Raw genomic sequence first — 18,322 nt, 5'->3', positions numbered from 1 at the left:
ATTTGTTTCCTCTTTGTAGTAAGAGGAGAATGAACTGCAGCATAAATTCTTTTTTAACGGTTTGGATTATCCTGTACTTTATAAAGTTGTGTGCTTACGGTTCTCTTGTCTTTGGTAATGTCTCAAACTGCTCCTTAGAAAGCTTGCCTGTAGCACCAGGTTGTAAAGCTCTCTCAGAACACCACTACAGCTGTGGGAGGAAAAATTGACCATTTTAATTAAGAAATTATTCGTTGCGGAGGCATGCACAATTGGAGGCCTCCTTTACTGGGTGCTAGGAGCCCTTAATGACCCTGCCCTCTCATCTTTCTTTGTGCTGCTGTAGGATAATCAAGAGACCTTCTGTCCCTGGGTACTTCCCCTCTTCATTCTCGTCTCTGGGTTTTCCTTCCCCCCCTGACTTGGTTCTGGTGGTAGACCAATGAGCAGAAAGCGTTCAAGCAACTGAAACCACAGAGAACAGAGTTGCATTTTAAAAATTTCAAAGCCTTTCTAGCACTTACTAAATTTATAACCATGTCTAGTTCTTGGCACCACACTTTTTTTCTAGACATTTCTTGAGCTTTACAAGTAATTGTAAGACATGCTATTGTGATTTTGCTTTCGCAGAGAATGCTTCACAGTTTTGATCCGCTTACAACTTGGAAGTTCTCTCGATCACTGCATTCCTCCTGTTCTTGATCAATATAGTACAAAAAGCAGCACTGCAGTTATTTTCCTCTGTGAGAGTCTGTAGAATTGGAGTGAAATTGCAACAGTTATGTAAAACCATTCCTCCTGCAGAGCAGATATTTACTGCATTGTTTAATCCCCCAAAAAATTTGCTGCTGTTTTCCATTGCACACTGCTCCCTCATGGTGTCTTTGTGCCTGGACAAATTGCTGTTCTGTATGTGCACTATGTTCTAGAGTTTGGAACTTTTAAACTTTATTGTACTGCAATGACAGCACTGCTAACACATTATAGTCTGATCCCATCGGCTCTCGGAAGGTAAGCAAGGCTGGGCCGGGTCATTTCTGTGATGGTTGACCACTGAGGAAGACAAGGCTGGTGCATTAAGTGGTTGTTGGTGGACAAGTAGGTGGGGATCTCCCTTCAAGCAGAATTCAACCTTCGGCTGAAATGGGAGAAAATGTTTGTGGGTCAACAATATCCCAGTGAATCCATAAACCTGGCCTTGGCATTTTATGGGCTAGAGGCCGAGTGTTACATCTGACACAAAATCAGTCAGTGAAAACCATTCCTAATGTCAAGCATAGTGGTGGTGTCATTAGGTTATAATTTTGCTTCTCTTCAGCTGGGACTAGGAATCTTGTCAAGACCTGATTGAAACACAGATGGAGCAAGGGCAGAGAAAGCTGATTCAGACCAAAAACTGGGACAGCAATTCACCTTTTCAGCAGGACAGGGATGCAAGGCACAAGGCCAAAGTTACACTGGAGTGGTTTAAGGAGCAGAAGGTGAATGTACTTGACTGGGCCAGTCCTGACTTGAATTCAATTGGGAATCTGTGGAGAAACTTAAAAACTGTCTGTCCATAAGTGATCCATAAGCACCCTGAGAGAGCATGACCACATCCATCAAGAACAATGGGCACAAAGTACACAAGGCTGGTGAGAAATGGATAAGTCTGGTGAGACTTATCCAAAGCTTAAGGGATACTTTTTCTTCCACAAAATACAGATCTATCAGGATATCAGGATCAGTTTTTTTTTTCAGAAAGAAGAAAACCAGAGTGAAAAAAACAATTATATGAAATATCTAAGACTGTTGCACATAAATGCATATACAATACAGTATGTATTTTGTACAGTATATAGAAACAAACTCAGAACTATACTGTAAGATTAATAATATCCATTTCATCAAACTCGAACACAATTTAGTACAAAAAACTGGAGCGGTCTGTCAGTTCCTGGTCTGGACTGAATCTGCACAATTGTATTTCTCACAGCAGCATAAAGTGCACCATGTACAAATGCTCTGTAGGCGTGAATGGAATCCTTTTTTGAGCATTCAGTGGCAATCAGCTTGGGGAGAATTTAACGCTCTGTGAGTCTGACAGTTGGTTCAAGGACTGTCTTTGCAGTACAGCATTTGATTTACATGCAGGCAAAAGGATCTCTGAGCTACTGAATCTAGCTTCTCATTCATGTATTCACTCAAGCCTAAAATGGCATGAACTCAAAGATGGTAAAATACATTCTGTTTTTCTAGCTACATGAGCAATGGCAAGAGATAAAGGGACAAAAGTTGAGAAAATGTAATATTTGCAAACTAGTGAGAAGCTTCTCCGAGCCATCAGTTTCACTTTATCTAAGCCTGACGGGCCTTCAGATCTTCCATGCAATTACGTCGCATTATTTTCCTATAACTTCTTGGCCATCAGGCATCTCTTTACCAAATCCCTCTTATGTAATAAATAATAAGTTATCCTTACACTTATAATACGCTTTTCTGGACCCTCTACTTAAAGCGCTCTACAATTAATGGGGGCTCCCCTGCCCCACCATCCATGCCATCCATGGAACCATCTTGGATGATGCTACGGCAGCAATAGTGCGCCAGTACGCTCACCACACACCAGCTATCAGTGGGGAGGAGAACAGAGTGATGAAGCCAGTTCATAGGTGGAGATAATTGGGAGGCCATGACTGGTAAAGTCCAGGGGGAAACTTGGCCAGGACACCAGAGTAACACCCCTAATCTTTTTTTTGACACACCCTGGGATAATTAACGACCATGGGGAGTCAGGATCTCTGTTTTACATCTCATTCAAAGGACGGTGCCTTTTTTACAACATAGTGTCCCCTTCACTATACTGGGGCATTAGGACCCATACAGTCCGCAAGGTGAGCGCCCCCTACTGGTCCCGCCCATGTCCAGCAACCTTAGCTTTCCCAGCAGGTACCATCCAGGTATCGGACAGGCTTGGCTTCAATGGGTTGATAGTTGGGAATTGCAGGGTGATTTTCTTTAAAGAAAGTTCAATGGCTTTATGTAATGGATCAGGAAATCTGTGGATTTCTTGACTCTACCGTTGAAAACAGAAGTACATAAGGATTGGTAAGATAAGAAGAGGCACTTCTGCCCATCTACTTTATGTTTTAAGTATTCATCTTTTCTCAGTCCATCCAATTACGTCGCATTATTTGTTTTAGTGCGAGATATGTGGTCAGTTGTTTCCCAGGGAAACGTCAAAGTGAACTCACAGAATGAAACACATATTAAAGTATAAAATAAATAAAAGAATACAAATCAACTGGGAATGATTGGTGAAGCTTGTTATTGTTAGAAATAAAATCAAGGTGATTTAATTGAATTTCTGTCTGTATATAAAGAAACAATATGGGCTGCCAAAGTATTTAAAGCAAATCCTGATTTCCATTATTCCACAACCAAACACATCTTCTGAGTTAACTGACATCCGATTACATTGCTTACCAATGACTTTAAAATTCCTATGGCCATATGAGAAAATGAAAAAAAAATCAATAATAGAGTTGATGAAACATAAAGAGGACAACAATGCTAATAATATAAGATTCGTTTTGGATTCATAAAAATACATCCAGATTATAAAATGGAGGAAGAGCTAAACCACATGTACACCTTGTAAGAACATGCTAAATCTATACAAAAGGCTCTATAAATTGCAGTCTAACTCAGGACCCTAGAGCAAAGAGGTAGGAGCAGAGCTAACTTCCAAGCCACACATCATAGTTTTAATAGAAACTAAATAAAAATATCTGATAAACATAATAAAAATCAGAATTTTTCACTTCTGATATAATAATCTGTTAAATATTAGATCAGTTAGGAGAAATTAAAGACTGGCAACACCTAAACAAATAAACAAGTAATCTGTTAAATAAAGAGACCTCTGATCCTTGGAGGCTGAGAAATCATTCGGTTTTACAGCTAAATAATAATAATAAAATTATAATTACTTACACTTCTATAGCACTTTTCTGGACACTCTATTCAAAGCTTTTTACAGGTAATGGGGGCAGCCATAATGTGCCAGTACCCTACACATACACTTCACATCAGCTAACAGTGGGGAGGACTGTCTTTGCAGTACAAAGTGATGAAGCCAATACAGAGAGAGGGATTATTAGGGGGTCATGATTGGTAAAGGCAAATGGGAACTTTGGCCAGGATATCAGGGTAATACCTCTATAGATTTTCAAGAAACACCCTGGGATTTTTAATGACCACAGAGAGCCAGCACCTCAGTTTTACATCTCATCTGAAGGACAGCACCTTTTTACAGTATAGTGTCCCTGTCATTAGGGGCATTAGGAACCACACACACCACAGGGACAACACACAGCATCTCTTCCAGCAGCAACCTTAGATTTTCCCAGGAGGTCTCCCATCCACATACTGACCAGGCTCACACCTGCTTAGCAGCAGTAGTGGTGGTTTGCCAGTTGTGAGCTGCAGGGTGATATGGCTGTTGGCTGTAAAGTATCTCCAATATACTTAATTAAACAAATCAACTGTGACCTGTAATACTGAATTATAAAGCTCTTTGGTTCAGCTTCTCCAGGAACAGAGTTAAAGTTCTCTGCTCAAGCATGTAAGCATCTGAATCTACAGAGTGTTTTAGTGTCTAAGAGAGTGTTGATCATTTCCACCTGTGCGTGGACATTATTACTAGTAACCTATTGAGAATTGTTTAGACAGAAATGAATTGTTTTCTTCCGTTTATGGAAACAGTATACTATACTGCATCTGGGGCAGCACTATTCTGAAACCAATGATTACACAGTACAGAAATAGGTTTAAAAGGGCCAATCAAGCAAGTAGTTTAATTAAAGGGAATTTATACAGGTAATCAGAGTTCTGTAGCAGTCACAGGAGTGGGCAACATCAGTCCTCCAGAGTTTTAGAGCTCTCAATTTTCATACCACCTATTTGAACTAATTAATTAAGTCAAAACAGCTGTTTTTAAGTGTTGGTTAGTTGCAAAGAGAAATGTAAACCTTGCAAGAACTGAATTGGAAGAGTAGAATGGCCTATTACTTTAGAACGATAACATTTAGCTTTGGTTTTCAATAAAAAAAGGTTAATTCTAAAATCAAGTTAAAAATTACCGCAGCTGAAGACTGGTGATTGGCATTTTGTCTGAGAGAGTGCCATGTCTTTTTTTTTGGTGGAATTCCAGCTAACCTTTTTGAACCCTCTTAGATGAAAAGGCCAGGACCGATAACATTGTAAATGATTCTGTGGTTTGAATTTGCTGCAATTAAGATTAGAGCGCCGGTCAGTGTTAGTTATTGTCAGACTACAAAAAAAAACCCTCTTCACCACTTGCCTGCTTGTGTCAGATTGTACACTACAGAGCATGTGATAACGGGCGGCGGAGGAGGTGGCTGCTAGTTTTGCATTGGTTGAAGGCAAAGCTTCGCTTGTCTGCTTTATTTTTAGCCATTGGTTCGTCTCACATTGCAGTGTGTGTCGATAGCGCCTCACTTCCAGCGGTCGAGGCTGAAGGAGCCGAGCGCAGCGCAGTGCAGTTTTTGCGGCGGCAGGTAACCGCAGCTTGGAGTGAAAGTACCGCACTAGCGAATAATATCTCGGAGGGGGTTCGGAACTTTCTGCGCACATTTGCTTTGCCTTCCCTGTTCACGCAGGATTGCCATAACAGTTCAATTAGTTCGGCCTCTGCGAAGGTTTGCCAATGGCCAGTACCGGGTTAGACTTGGGGCGCAACCAGCACCAGGACTCGTCTCCTGAACCAGCATTTCAAGAGGCACAGAAATGGATCGAGGTAAGGTTGTTCTTTTTCAGTCGGGAGTTCATTATTTTATATAGTTGACGCGGCCAAATGTTTAGTTCACTGTGTAAGCACTTGTCCCGTTTGATACGTACTGCACACACGAAGAACTCTCTCTCTGTGCATTTCAGTAACTCTATACCTAAGGGAACAAGTGATGAATAATGTACGTTCACCTGTTGTAAAAGTGTCACTAAGTTGCCATTTGCTGTGAATATTTGGTTACGTTTGTGCTTTGGCGAAACAATAGGGGCATCATGTGGAAAGGATTTATACCGCATTGCGAGTTTAGAGAGGGACAATCGTCAGACAAACGCGTTTTTGTTTTGGAGAGAATTTGAACCATGTGCCAATCATCAGTTGGTAGTACCTTTAACTTTGGTTGTGGCTAGCGTTTATGAATTGCTTTATTTTTGAAATGGTGGGTGTTTTTACTCCACAGTTGGAGTTTACTTTCGGGAAATAAACATACCCTTTGTGATGTCGCATTGCAATTCTCTCTTGATTTTTTTCCAGAAAACGTAACCTCATTTCGCGTTTGAAATCTGTAAAATGTCTTTATAAAACGCAGAAAAGGGGGGCATGGTACGTGACCATTGATTGCGTTGTTGTGTTGAGACAAACTTCATGTCCATTGAAGTGAATGAAGATATGGTTACTATAGTTACTCTGGTGTTGCTGTCGACCTTCTAATCCGGTCCATTTCATGCTTTTTGTGTACAGCGATTGAACAGATTCCTTGCTAAACTATGAACTGCAGGCAGAGCTGACGAATAAAAAAAATGCTAAGTACGTAGGCTATATCCACTAAGGCGATTGACGGATAGTACTGGGGATTATATTTTCATTGATAACGGCATCTGTTGTTTTCCTCGCTCCGGTTTTGAGAAGAGACCCAACTTTTAATAAAAGCTACCCCTCTCTCCCGAGAGCTCCCTTTCTGATCAATAATGCGGAACACGGGAGCACAAAGCACTGAACCGATATGCGCACAACTTCCAGATAGAGAGATTATTGTGTGATGACCTATTTTTAATAACGCTCTTCAGCTGTGGTAGTGTTCCGGTGGTGGAGATAACGTAATGATCAAACAAAAGCGCTTAGCTGCTGCTGTTTATTTTTGGGCTCTCTGTCGTACCTTTTTTGCGATGTCGGGGAACGTTTGCCTTTTATGCAACCCATATATTAACCTATTTAGCATAACGTTAACATATACTTGCTATGGGTTAGTTGTCAGTATTCTAAAACCCTGTCCTATATATAGTTCTGTCTCCTCTTGTATTCAGACAGAACTATTTTAATTTGAGGACAGCCTCGACTCTGGTGTATTGTTACAAAGTAACTCTTGTAAGCGTAGACGGTTGTTACGGAAGCATTTACATTTTATGCACTGGTATGCTTCAGTTGTTTAGGGTCCCATAGTACACCTGACTTCAAAACTAGGAAAGAATGGATGCAGTATAGTGGACTGCACGTATCATCTCTGTGTGGTGCCCTTTTACGGACTTCCTATTCCTCTCACCTCTTGAGGTCGTTACAATAAAAATGTGCCCCTTGCTGACTGCCTATTGGGGAGAGAGAGAAAGAGAGCAAGCCGTTTTTCTGCAAGGTTTGAAAGAACTGAAATAACACTGCTTGTGTCCTCTGGGCAGGTTTTATATGTTTTAAAATAGCTGCTGGAATATGGTTGCTATCATTCACTACCCTAGGACTGTATGCTAGGAGTGGACAACTCTGGTGCTGGAAGTCCTTAGTGCTGTAGGGTTTATAGGACTTCTGGCTTATAAAGGCTTGTAACAACTTAGCAGGAAGTCTATTGATTTAAACTAAGAGGGTAAAACTTTGCTCGCGGTGGGCTGCAGGGACAGTGTCCCTTATAAAAAGGCTTATAAAGCTTTCAAGGACAAGACGGGTTCCTCTAGGTCTTTGATTTTAGGAACACTTACAGTAAATTCTTTTGACTTGGAGAAATGGTATCTGAGAACTTGGCTGTCTATTTCAAGTGCATGATCAGATCTGAGTCAAGTTTAAAGCTGCCTACAGATAATCAGTTTAAGATCAAGCGAGTGTGATGCCTTGATTCTGTGGGGATTTGTAAAGCACGGGCAGCCTTGGTCCTCAAGGGCCTGTATTTCCACCTCAGAATTTTACTGTTTTGAGAAAGTGGTTATGTTGGTTAGTTTCTTTTTTCCAGGTTACAAACATTTAAGGAGTGGGTGGTTTTTGGCTGGCCTTGAGATTCAGTGGACACAGGTCAATATCTCCCCCATGTGAAAATCTTTTTTTAGTGTGTGTGTGTGTGGCTTTATTAGCCCTATAAAATTTCTTGCATTAGGAATTTGTCTTTTCACATACCCCAACTTGCTCTCCGTGAGAGACAGACACACAGACAGGGAGAGAAGCTTGGGGTCAGAGCGCAGGGTCAGCCATTGTACAGCACCCCTGGAGCAGCTGGGGTTAAGGGCCTTGCTCAGGGGCCCAACGGAGTAGGATTCCTCTGCCGGCTGCGGGATTTGAACCGGCAACCTTCCAGTCACAGGCGCATATCCTCAGCCACAGAGCCACTGCTGAGCCAGGTCATGGTTTTAAGTCTTTCAGCATTTGGGAAGGGTTGAAAAGTACTTCAGAATAAAAAATGAGTTACTTTCATAGTTTTAACAAATGAAAATCTTATCCTTAACCATGTCATTGGTATCATTCCCCCTAATGTTGTTGTGTAACTTGTCACAGATGTGGCGATACGATTTGCTTCTGTAGAAAACTTTGAATTTAATCTTTCTACTTCACCTATTCCTGCCTGTTGCTGTCGTCTGAATTGATCATGGGTTGTTTCCATAATGCATTGGAGAAGCCCATCCTTGTTAAGACCTGTCCCACAGGCCTGTTTTCACCTGATCTGCTTTGAAGTAACAAAAACAAATCGGATCACTTGGACAGAAAGCAATTCAGTCGAAACAAATTAGCAGCCAGTGTTTTGGGCTTCTTCAACTAGTGCCTGTTGATTTTTCTTTTAATAAGTGGAACCTTGTCGTCCATCCTTTAAAGGATTGATGTCCTTAAAGAGATTAATACATTTGCCAGCTAACTGCGCAATGAACTGATGTGTGGTGGAAACTGAATTAACGCCTGAGCTCATTTGCTTTGGAGGAGTATAAATAGTCCGTTTCTCTCATGTCAAGCTCTAAACATTTCTAATACCTTTGGTAGACCAAAGTGTGGTTTTTCGCTGTTGGAAGATAGAAGTGAGCACTCCTAAACTGGAGGTAGCGTAAAGGTGTGTGTGTGTGGTCTAATATTTTTCAGAAGTGTTTAACCATATGATTCGAGGGAAGAGGGCCTAGACCAATCAAATGTTTAGATTTGGGATAGAATTTGCCAGAAAAAAAGACAACTCTTTACAGTACGTCGTCCAAGCAGGTAGCTGTATCAGCATGTGTAGGCTGCATGGAACAAGGAGAGGTTTATTCCATGCTGAAAAGAGAAGAAAGGAAACACAACCAGGCACCCAAAGAAGGCTCCACATCCGAAATGTGGTTCTTTTCTTCTCTTTTCAGCATGGAATAAACCTTTACTTGTTCCTTTGCAGCTCTTGACATAGTTCTGGTGCTGCGTGTTTTTCACTTTCCTTGAATGTCGGTAGTAACCGAATGATCTAGCAGCACGTTCACTTAAAACCCTGTTATTTTTTTTATTTTTTTAGGATATTAAAATGTGTGTCGGATTTCTATCTAGGGTGTGCAAGCAGAACTAGATTTGGGAAGATGTTGCTCAGCCGCTCAAACGTGTAACTTGCGTATGGTTTCCCTGTCTCTTAAAGCTGAGAAAGTAAGGCTCTAATCCCACAGCTATGATCTTCTTAATCCCCCCTGTTCTTGATTTCAGCACTTCACTGCAGGGCTGGCTGTGTGTTGCCAAAATAATGGCAGCTTTCCTGCCTCTCCATTCCATGAGAGGCGAATTAGTATGCAGGGCTGTAAAAAAACCTTTTCTGAGCACGACGCTCTGGGATAGAAAAATGAGCAGCCTTGATTTGGAGATGGTATGTGTGGTTGAACAGGAAAACGGGGCGCAGGCAGACCTGGGAAGTCTGCTGTGATGCGCGCCGCTGCTTCGTTGTTGGGGCGAATGCCGCCGCACAAAGCTGATATTTACTTAGCCTGTGCTAGGAGGGAGACGCGCAGAAGACACCGTTAGTGCCTGGCTTTATTCAAAAAGTACTAATGGCCGTCCTTTGTACCCCAGCATCTACTTTTATGTTGGTTTTTGTTCCCTGGTCTGTTTTGTGACATCTCCAGCTCCTGTATCCACTGAGGTACTGTGCCTGTTCCTTGAGTAACATGGTGTGCCTACAGTGTGCGGCACCCTTTGGTTTGAGAAGCTGTTGAGCCTCTGGGACCGGTATCTCATGGGGTGGAAATCTGAAAGGTTGGAGGGGAAGCGCTGTGGCTCGTGCAGGGTTATTGCATACCTCCAAGGAGCTATACGTGCTTCTTTGTTTGTGTTGGAGAGTGAAAATGACTCTGTAGGGCTTCGTAGGACATAGAAATTAAGTTGAACGTCTTGCAAATGGGGTAAATGATTCTGCTTGCAGTGTCCTCTCTCGGAAAAGTGCCTGCAGATATTTCTTTTGCTCTGTGTGTTGCATTTTTGTTTCCTTTAATCCTCAGTAATTTCTTATTTTAAACCTACATGTGACCATTCCTCCTCCTCCTTTTCCAGCAGAATGGATTATTAGTTGAAAGCCTGTTTCACCACAAATATGCCGTTACTGGAGCTCCTTTTTCTATTTTAGCTCTGTGCTAGCTCACTAAGGCTGGGTCATGATTCAGTTTGATGCTGCCTCAATGGAGTTGTATTCGCCGGTTGAGGTTGTTAAGTGCTTTTGATTATCTTTGTTCCCCCTTTTTGCGCAGGACGTCTTTGTGTTGAGCAAATGGCAAGGGTTCAGCGTGCAAGGATACAACGAATGATCTCTTCATTCTGTTACCCCCACCCCAGTCTTTGAAAATGTGTGTTGACTTTTGGTTTGGCAGCCCTGTTGTCACTGGAGAGCCTGAAAGTACCCCCACAAAGAATTGTCCACCATGTTCCTGGAGAAGCTTTAAGCAGGAGCAAGAAGGCATTGGTCTGCATTTTTGGGTGAAATTTCCTTCAGTTCACTATTAGTTCTTGTTCTCTAAACATTACATGAGGTAAAACAAATAGCTTCTCAGTATTATAAATTAATACAACACCACAAGGGTGCAGGAGATAAGGAGAAGACTAATAAATGAATGATTTGATGGATATTTTACACAATTATTCTCCTCTATTTCCCTCTGTTTGCCTTAAATGTATTTGATGTATTTTGTAGGCACACTCAGGTCTTTCCCACTCATTAGTGTTTGTATAAAAGTTCAATGATCCATTTAAGATATGTTTGGTGTTGGTTTATCGTTAAACCATAGTTTAACTATTGCACTATGTTTAGTCTTTGTACAGTAGCGACATATGTTTACAAATCTAAAAAGAGTTAACTTGATGAAGAAATATTAATTGTATCTCGACGTATGTGCTTCATAGTTAATCTCAACATGATGTATGGTGGTTTCATAAGATTAAATTGCATTCAAGTAAATGGAGCTCTCAACACTCAAGATTCCTAGGAATTATTTTTAAAAACAAGTATGCGAAAGACAAGTTTTTTCCATTGCTTGAATTTTGCCTACTTCAGAGAGACTCTAGTGAATAGAAACATCTTTACTTTTTTCAGTCATCTAAACCACTTGCCAAACAACAAGTTGGCAACAAAAATGTTATCCAGTCTGAAGCATAACTTGAACAGGAGGCGTCTGCAGGAACAAGAGATTTTCTTCAAGAAATGAAAACATTCCCCTGGGGGTGATAATTGTGATTAAACAAGTCCTTGTTCAGAGTCTTCCTGAGGTGAAATCAACTATATAAATTCAAAACCAGGAGCCATATCAACCTAGGGGTGCACTCACTCTGCAGTCTGTGTGGGTCCTAATGCCCCAGTGTAATGTGGGGGACACTGTACTGTAAAAAAGGCACGTCCTCTGGATCGGATGTAAAACCGAGGTCCTGACTCTCTGTGGTTATTTAAAATCCCAGGGTGTTTCTTGAAAAGAGTAGGGGTGTAACCCTGGCCTCCTAGCCAAGTTTCCCATGGACCCTTACCAATCATGGCCTCCTAATAATTCCCATCTATGAATTGGCTTCATCACTCTGTTCTCCTCCCCACTGAGAGCTGGTGTGTGGTGAGGATTCTGGAGCACTATGGCTGCCATCGCATCATCCAAGTGGGGCTGCACATTGGTGGTGGTGGAGGGGAGTCCCCATTACCTGTAAAGAGCTTTGTCTGGAGTGTCCAGAAGTGTAAGCAATTATTATAATACAGGAAAGGGACCCACTTCTTCCACCACTGAAGTGCATCTTTAACAAGGCTCTGTGCCATCATCAGCCCCCTCTGAAATTTAGACATTGTAAAACTCTGCGTTGGCAGAGCGTCTGGCCTCTTGGCCTGGTGGAGTTATCTGCTGTCTAGGCGCTGTGCATGCTCTGATCCTGCGAGGAACTGAGTTGAATCCTTGCAGGGACAGAGAGAGCTGGACACATCACCACAGACACACACAGACACACACAGACACACACAGACACACACAGACACACACAGACACACACAGACACACACACAGACACACACACAGACACACACACCAGTTGTTACGAGCCAGCCAGCAGCCCTAATACAGAGCAGATCTGGAGAAATTGCATCATCAATTAAATTGACATGAGAGGGAACTTTCAAGCTAGATTGTACAAGCCCAGAGCAGAATTTATATAGGACGTCAGGGTTAATATCCCTGTTCTTATACATAGTGTCCTAGGATCATTACTGACTCCTAGGTAGTTGGGATCCACGTCAGAGTCCCCAGTCGCCGTACTGGGGCATTCAAAACTCTGGTCTAGAGAGAAGAGTACCATATCCCTGGCCCACCAACTCCGCTTAGCAAAGAGTTTTGACTTGCTCAAGAAAAGAGGATGGGACCCAGATTTATTTGGTTTTGTGCGGAGTGTTAATTGTTTTTGGCATCGCCTTTATCTTTTCACACCTCCCCCTTGTGTGCGCAGCCTTGTCAAGCAGGAAAGGCCTAACTTGCTTAACGTTTTATAATAAGCCTATCGGGATGCAAATGTGTTAGAGCTTAGTGCCGATAAGGCTTGCCACTTGCACCTGTGATCCCTGGATGCTTTTAACTGCTGGGGACAAATTTTATGTTTTCCTTTTTAGAGAGACTGAATGCGTTCATACCGGTGACCTGTATTTCTGCCCTCATGCTATTTTTCTGTCACTGAGCGCATAAGTGTTCTTGCTTTTAGTTGCACTTTGAATATGGATAATCTGTCCGTCTCTGCCAAAATAACATCTTCGCTGCCTGCACCTGTGCTTAACAGAAATAATATATTGCAGTAGTGCTACCAGGGATTCTAGTATCGGAAAAAGAAAAAAAGCTTTATGGTACCCAAATAGATTCTGCACATTATGTAATGGGATATAGAATAAGTATTGGTTTGATAAAGGCAGGACAAGTAGAGGATTCACACAGCTGAGTCCCTAACGAGGCCAGAGTTAAATTACAGGCTCCAGAAGGGTAGCCTATTATGCAACAGCATTGCGCAACACTTTGAAGGGACGTTAAACTTAATTTTGAACTAATCCAGCCAAATTGGAAGTAGAAAATAGCTTTTGAAAGTACAAGCAATCTTAAAGTAATTTTTCACATGTGCAGTATATGCCCCGAGCAGCTCATAAACGATTTCCAGAAGTGGATTACTGGTCTGCCTTTACATGTATTGCAAACAGAACTGTAGTGCCCTTTCATCTTTCAGTGTAATCTTATATGAGCCTTTTTCATTTTGTATATGAAGTAAATTTACAAATCTGGAAGCCAAGGCTGAAGTGTCTTCTCTTTCACCTAGTGTTTTTAGTGGTGAGGTTCTGCAATTGGTGTCTTTATGGCTGGTTCCGATATTTCACCCTCCATTCATTTCTTTGAGTCTTTTGGAGGTTTACCGTTGTAGCGTCTTACTCACGCATGCCTGAGCTGGACTGAGTTTCTTTTTGTTCTGCTGCTTTCTTTTGGTCAGGGTTATACATTCGCTGCCAGGCCTAGAAGGTTCAGCTAGAAACGGCATTGCTTTCCAGTGACCACATGGAAGAGAGTGTCCGAATACCCTCAGTGGTGGAAAGGACAATGCCATCTTTGCTGAATGGCCTCTTTCACTGCTGGCTGGCTGCTTGTGTTGCTGATTATGCATGAAGTGTACATGTTTACCAATATGCTCTGGCAGAGAAGCCTCATGACTCGGACGTGCTGTTTCCACAACAATGCAGCCTATTTCCAGGCCCAGGGACGCGGATGGACACAGTACTGAAGTAATCGCTTTCTTGTCTTTCACCGATGGGTTACAATACTTGATTGAATCTGCAGGGCTGGGGTGGAAAAAAAAAGAAGGCTCTCTCAATATAGCTGTTTGAGCCACTGTTTTGTTTTAGCAGGGTTTGGTGCAGTGGTCCACAGGAGGCTGTGAATGTGGTTTGTCCGATAACCTATTTTTGGAAACGTGTAGAGATGGACATAAAACCTCACCATTCATGTCTTTTTTTTTTTAACTTCAGCAGTGCTACTTGTACAACTGTTTGCTACTTGCAGCAATCAAGATTGGCCACGCTCCCGAGACACGATGCTCTGATTTCATTCCCTATAATGTACATGCGAGAGGGGTTGGCAGTGGCGTCCTCTTCCTCTGGAGGCTCAGAACGTTGCGATGGGTCTGCATTGGCTTGGAGCTGATGCTCCTTGAGCCTTTCTGAAGAAACGCCCCCCGTCTCATTGTTGCTCTGGAAGGGCCGGCCAGGTTCCACGCACAGATTCCTGCAGAAGCACTCCGGCCAGCTGTTAGGCCAAGCAAATTGAACTGGCAAAGCGTCCCAAGTGGAGAATGACTGTGTCTGGCACTTTGGCTTGTCGAGTTCTGTCCTATGCCACATCCAGAGGATTTTTCCTTTTGTTACGCTTTTTAATTGGTTAATGGACAAAAACTCCAAATGCACTTTTGGGAAAATGTTTTTTTTTTTTTTAACCGGTCAGTGGATCTTTTAGTTTTCCTCGGCTCGTTGTCCCAAGAGCTGTGTAGTGCCGCAGAAACGCATGCCACAACTGTGAAGCAATTGGCTGCAGTTTTGTATGAATTGGACAACGTGGGCTTCTTGATGAAGTTCATCAATAGGTTATTCCTCCTCTTCTGATTTAGCGTGCTGCTGCTGCTGCCAGTAAACGTATGCCACTATTTCCAAGCCGTGCTATAAGTCTGTGCCGAGTTTAAAATTTAAAATGCTTATACAGGCTGTCTGATCTAATGCACTTCCCATACCATACCCTTCAGTACAGGGGTTAGAAAGGGCTGCATGATGTTTTCAAAGAAGTGAACACTGTCTGCTCTCTTTATTGATTTTTCATCATTATCCCATTTGTTAGTCTACATCGCCATCACGGTCCTTTTATTCATCATAACTCTTCCCACACCAGGATGGTACGGGTAATTGCTTTAGAATCTTCACTGGAGCAACATGGTTCACACTGCTCATTCTTAAAATACTGTGTGCATCCATTTACAGTGCCATGTTAAGTTTTAAAATGAGTAGCCTTCACAGAGATGAGTGTGTGCTAGCAATCGCAAAACGGAGCAGATACAAAGACTGCAGTGTCTGGGGCCCCGTGCTGTGGGTCATTGATACGGTATCAGCTGCGAAAGCATCAGGCGGACTTCCGTGTGCCGTATTGAAAACTTTGAGGAAGAAAGTGGAAGTGTGCAGCCTGTGCCGCCGAGGTGTGCTCATTTTAATGTGGCCGAGCTCTGTAGCCTGCTTGCGGCACTGCTTCTGCAGGCCAGGCGTGCCCGAGCTTTAGAGGAAAGGGCCCGACTGGCGCTGAAGGCCGTGGGTGGTAGTGTGAACAGGAAAACCCCGCTGAGCTCTCGGAGTGCTTTGCCCTCTCGTCTTCTGACTAGAAAACGAGTCGGCTAGAGAATGTTCCAGCTCAGAGGAGGCTGTAGACGCCGGCCAGTCATGTGGCACGTTGCTAAAAGTGGAAGTGGCGGCTGTTCCTTTGGGATTCTTGGCATTCCGGAGTGGCCATGAGTGCCACCTCGCACACGGGTGATCTGGATATTGGCGGTGGCTCGGCGCGTGGCAGCTCCCTCGCGGTGCTCCCAGGTGCACCCGTTTGACCGCTCAAAGGGGAACTGATGAGGTTCTTCAGCAGGAAGTTGATAACAAGCACGCCTCGTCCTTTGACGGCCGAAACGTTTAAGGAATGTTTCCTAACTCGGTCTGGTCGCGGGAGTGTGCAAATATAAATCTGTTGTGATCCCAAAGAAGAGGAATATTCTGTTTATAGCTGGTATCCAAGCAGCCAGTAAGTGTGACAGGGGTTTCAGGTTCGAATGCCCAATTTAACCCTCGCTGAAATGGGGTTTAAAGATGGGACCGTCGGACTGCTGCGAACAAGCGTTTTCTGCCCGACAACTCTACACGGTGTAAAAGATCACTTTTACTTAAAATAGCGTTTTTACCCCCCCCTCTTGGAAATGAGTCAACGGAATGACATCGAGGTTGCTGAATATGACAACCTTTTTATATGAGAGCTGGAAATGCATTTAAGGAATAGGTTAACTCAACAGGAAAATATCTGGAAACCAGTGACTGGTTTCCACAGTTTGTGCCAGTACAGCACAATCGCACCTGCTCCTGCTAAATTTGATCTTAAAGTCTGTACCAAACAATGGAAAAACTGCATCACTGGTAAACTGTGTTTTAAAGGCGATGGCTTACTGTTGAAGAGCATGTTTTAATGTTTGTTTTACTGGCTTGCCTTTTTGAGTCTGCCTACTCTGTAGCACAGCCTTTTCTTACCTGTCGCCTTCTGGTCTAACAAACCTTCATTGTGTTGGGTAGACTGAATAATTTTTCTCAGTCAAAACAAGGAGCATCTCTTTAAATGTATTATTTTCAGAGAAAAACAGGGATATCATGCAGTGTTCTGAGAATTCATTCAGTGTTAGTCTTTGCTCCATACATGTTATAGGTAGAAAGCATGTAAAATATAATTAGTGACAGAGTTCATTTACTTTCAGACATAGCATATAAGCAAGATGCAATACTTCTTGCAAATAGTTTTTCTTGGACCTGTTTTTTTTTTGTTATGGGCTCATATGGAGAGGTTCATTGTCGGTCATGTCCATCCAAGATGAGATTGTGTGTTTTTCTTTTTTTTTTAATGTCTCGTCCTTAGTGTTAGACAAAGGATCAAAGTGTGTCTTATTGCAACTGCTAATAAGAAAGCTCCTGCATGCAACTCCACTATCTCCTATGCTAATAAAACCTTCAGATTTTTAATTAGGAGTTCAAATTTTATTATACACTATGCTGTCTTCTTAGAATACATCCATGAGTTGGATCTTCAAAGTGTTTTGTTCCAGAGAGGTCAGGGTGACAGTTCAAAGGTGAAAGCAGAAGCTACAATGCCAATGTGGAAGAAGAGAATGAGCATAGGCCTTTAGCTTGTTTTGTTGGAGCTGGTTTCGCAGTAAAGCTTTTGGAAGGTGTCCTGATAATATCTTTGGTGTCCCTAGATGTAGTTAAACATTCATTAAAATAAATGAAAGTTTAAAAACCTCCACCCAAGTCCAATATGGATTGTTTGCAGACAGTGCAGACTTAGCAAAAGACTCGACACATCTGTCAACAGTCTTAAAACTGAATCTGCTTTCTTTACTAAGTGGGCGGCGTTTTTAATTGTGGTTGGGAGTTAACTTGTTTTAGGCATTTTTATTCTATTGCTTTTATTGGATTAGAAATCGAATGTGACATTTGTTTACTTGTCTAAAGAGACTCTATTCATTAATAACCTCCTGAAAAGGCTGAATCCATGTCTTTTTTTTTTTTTTGGAGCAGTGATGACGTGACAAATCAGGATATTTCTTTCAGACTTAATCCTGGGAAGTTCAAATGTCTATAAGAAGCTAGAAAATTTACTGGTTGAATAGGTGATGTACTAGGTTATTTATGACTACTGTATGCCAAGATGTTTTTGAACAAAGTAGTATGCCAGTTTAAGCAAACGTTTGACAATAACCTTAATTTATGTAAGTGTTCTTGATTAAAGGGTAAATAAATTATATCTAAACAAATGTAGTGTCATATTTAGCTCCTGTGATTCCAGGGCTGAATGATGAGGTTGTGTTGTAGCTGTAGTCATACAGTATGCTGACTGGTGTGTTCAAAAACAGCCAGTGGTATTCTGGTCGTGCTGAAGAACCCGTTGTACGTACGTCTCAACAGCAACTTATCAACCTGAATTGGCTCAAATTTAAATTTTAGTTACCGTTTGTACATTATGTTGGTACATCGGGGAATTGTGGCTCTTAACGGAGAATGTAATTTCTTGGGGTCAGAAGTACTAAGGATGAATGTTT

At 42.2% G+C, this 18,322-nt stretch overlaps 1 protein-coding gene across 17 annotated transcripts in view; it reads left to right on the top strand.

Annotated features, from left to right (window-relative positions):
• The first annotated feature begins 5,115 nt into the window (after positions 1 to 5,115).
• limch1a (LIM and calponin homology domains 1a) overlaps positions 5,116 to 18,322 on the top strand; it is a 149,366-nt gene continuing 136,159 nt past the window's right edge. For 3 of the 17 annotated variants that reach the window (XM_069191712.1, XM_069191711.1, XM_069191708.1), the window contains exon 1: positions 5,116 to 5,779. In XM_069191712.1, the coding sequence (XP_069047813.1) occupies positions 5,690 to 5,779 (90 nt within the window). In that variant the 5' untranslated portion in view covers positions 5,116 to 5,689. The remainder of the gene's footprint in view (positions 5,780 to 18,322) is intronic. The other 14 variants (XM_069191705.1, XM_069191710.1, XM_069191702.1 and 11 more) reach the window with 9 other exon arrangements.

The sequence above is a fragment of the Lepisosteus oculatus genome, chromosome 1 (genome assembly GCF_040954835.1).
Source record: "Lepisosteus oculatus isolate fLepOcu1 chromosome 1, fLepOcu1.hap2, whole genome shotgun sequence".
NCBI classification, from domain to species: domain Eukaryota; kingdom Metazoa; phylum Chordata; class Actinopteri; order Semionotiformes; family Lepisosteidae; genus Lepisosteus; species Lepisosteus oculatus.
This window is presented reverse-complemented; position numbering and strand designations above follow the sequence as displayed.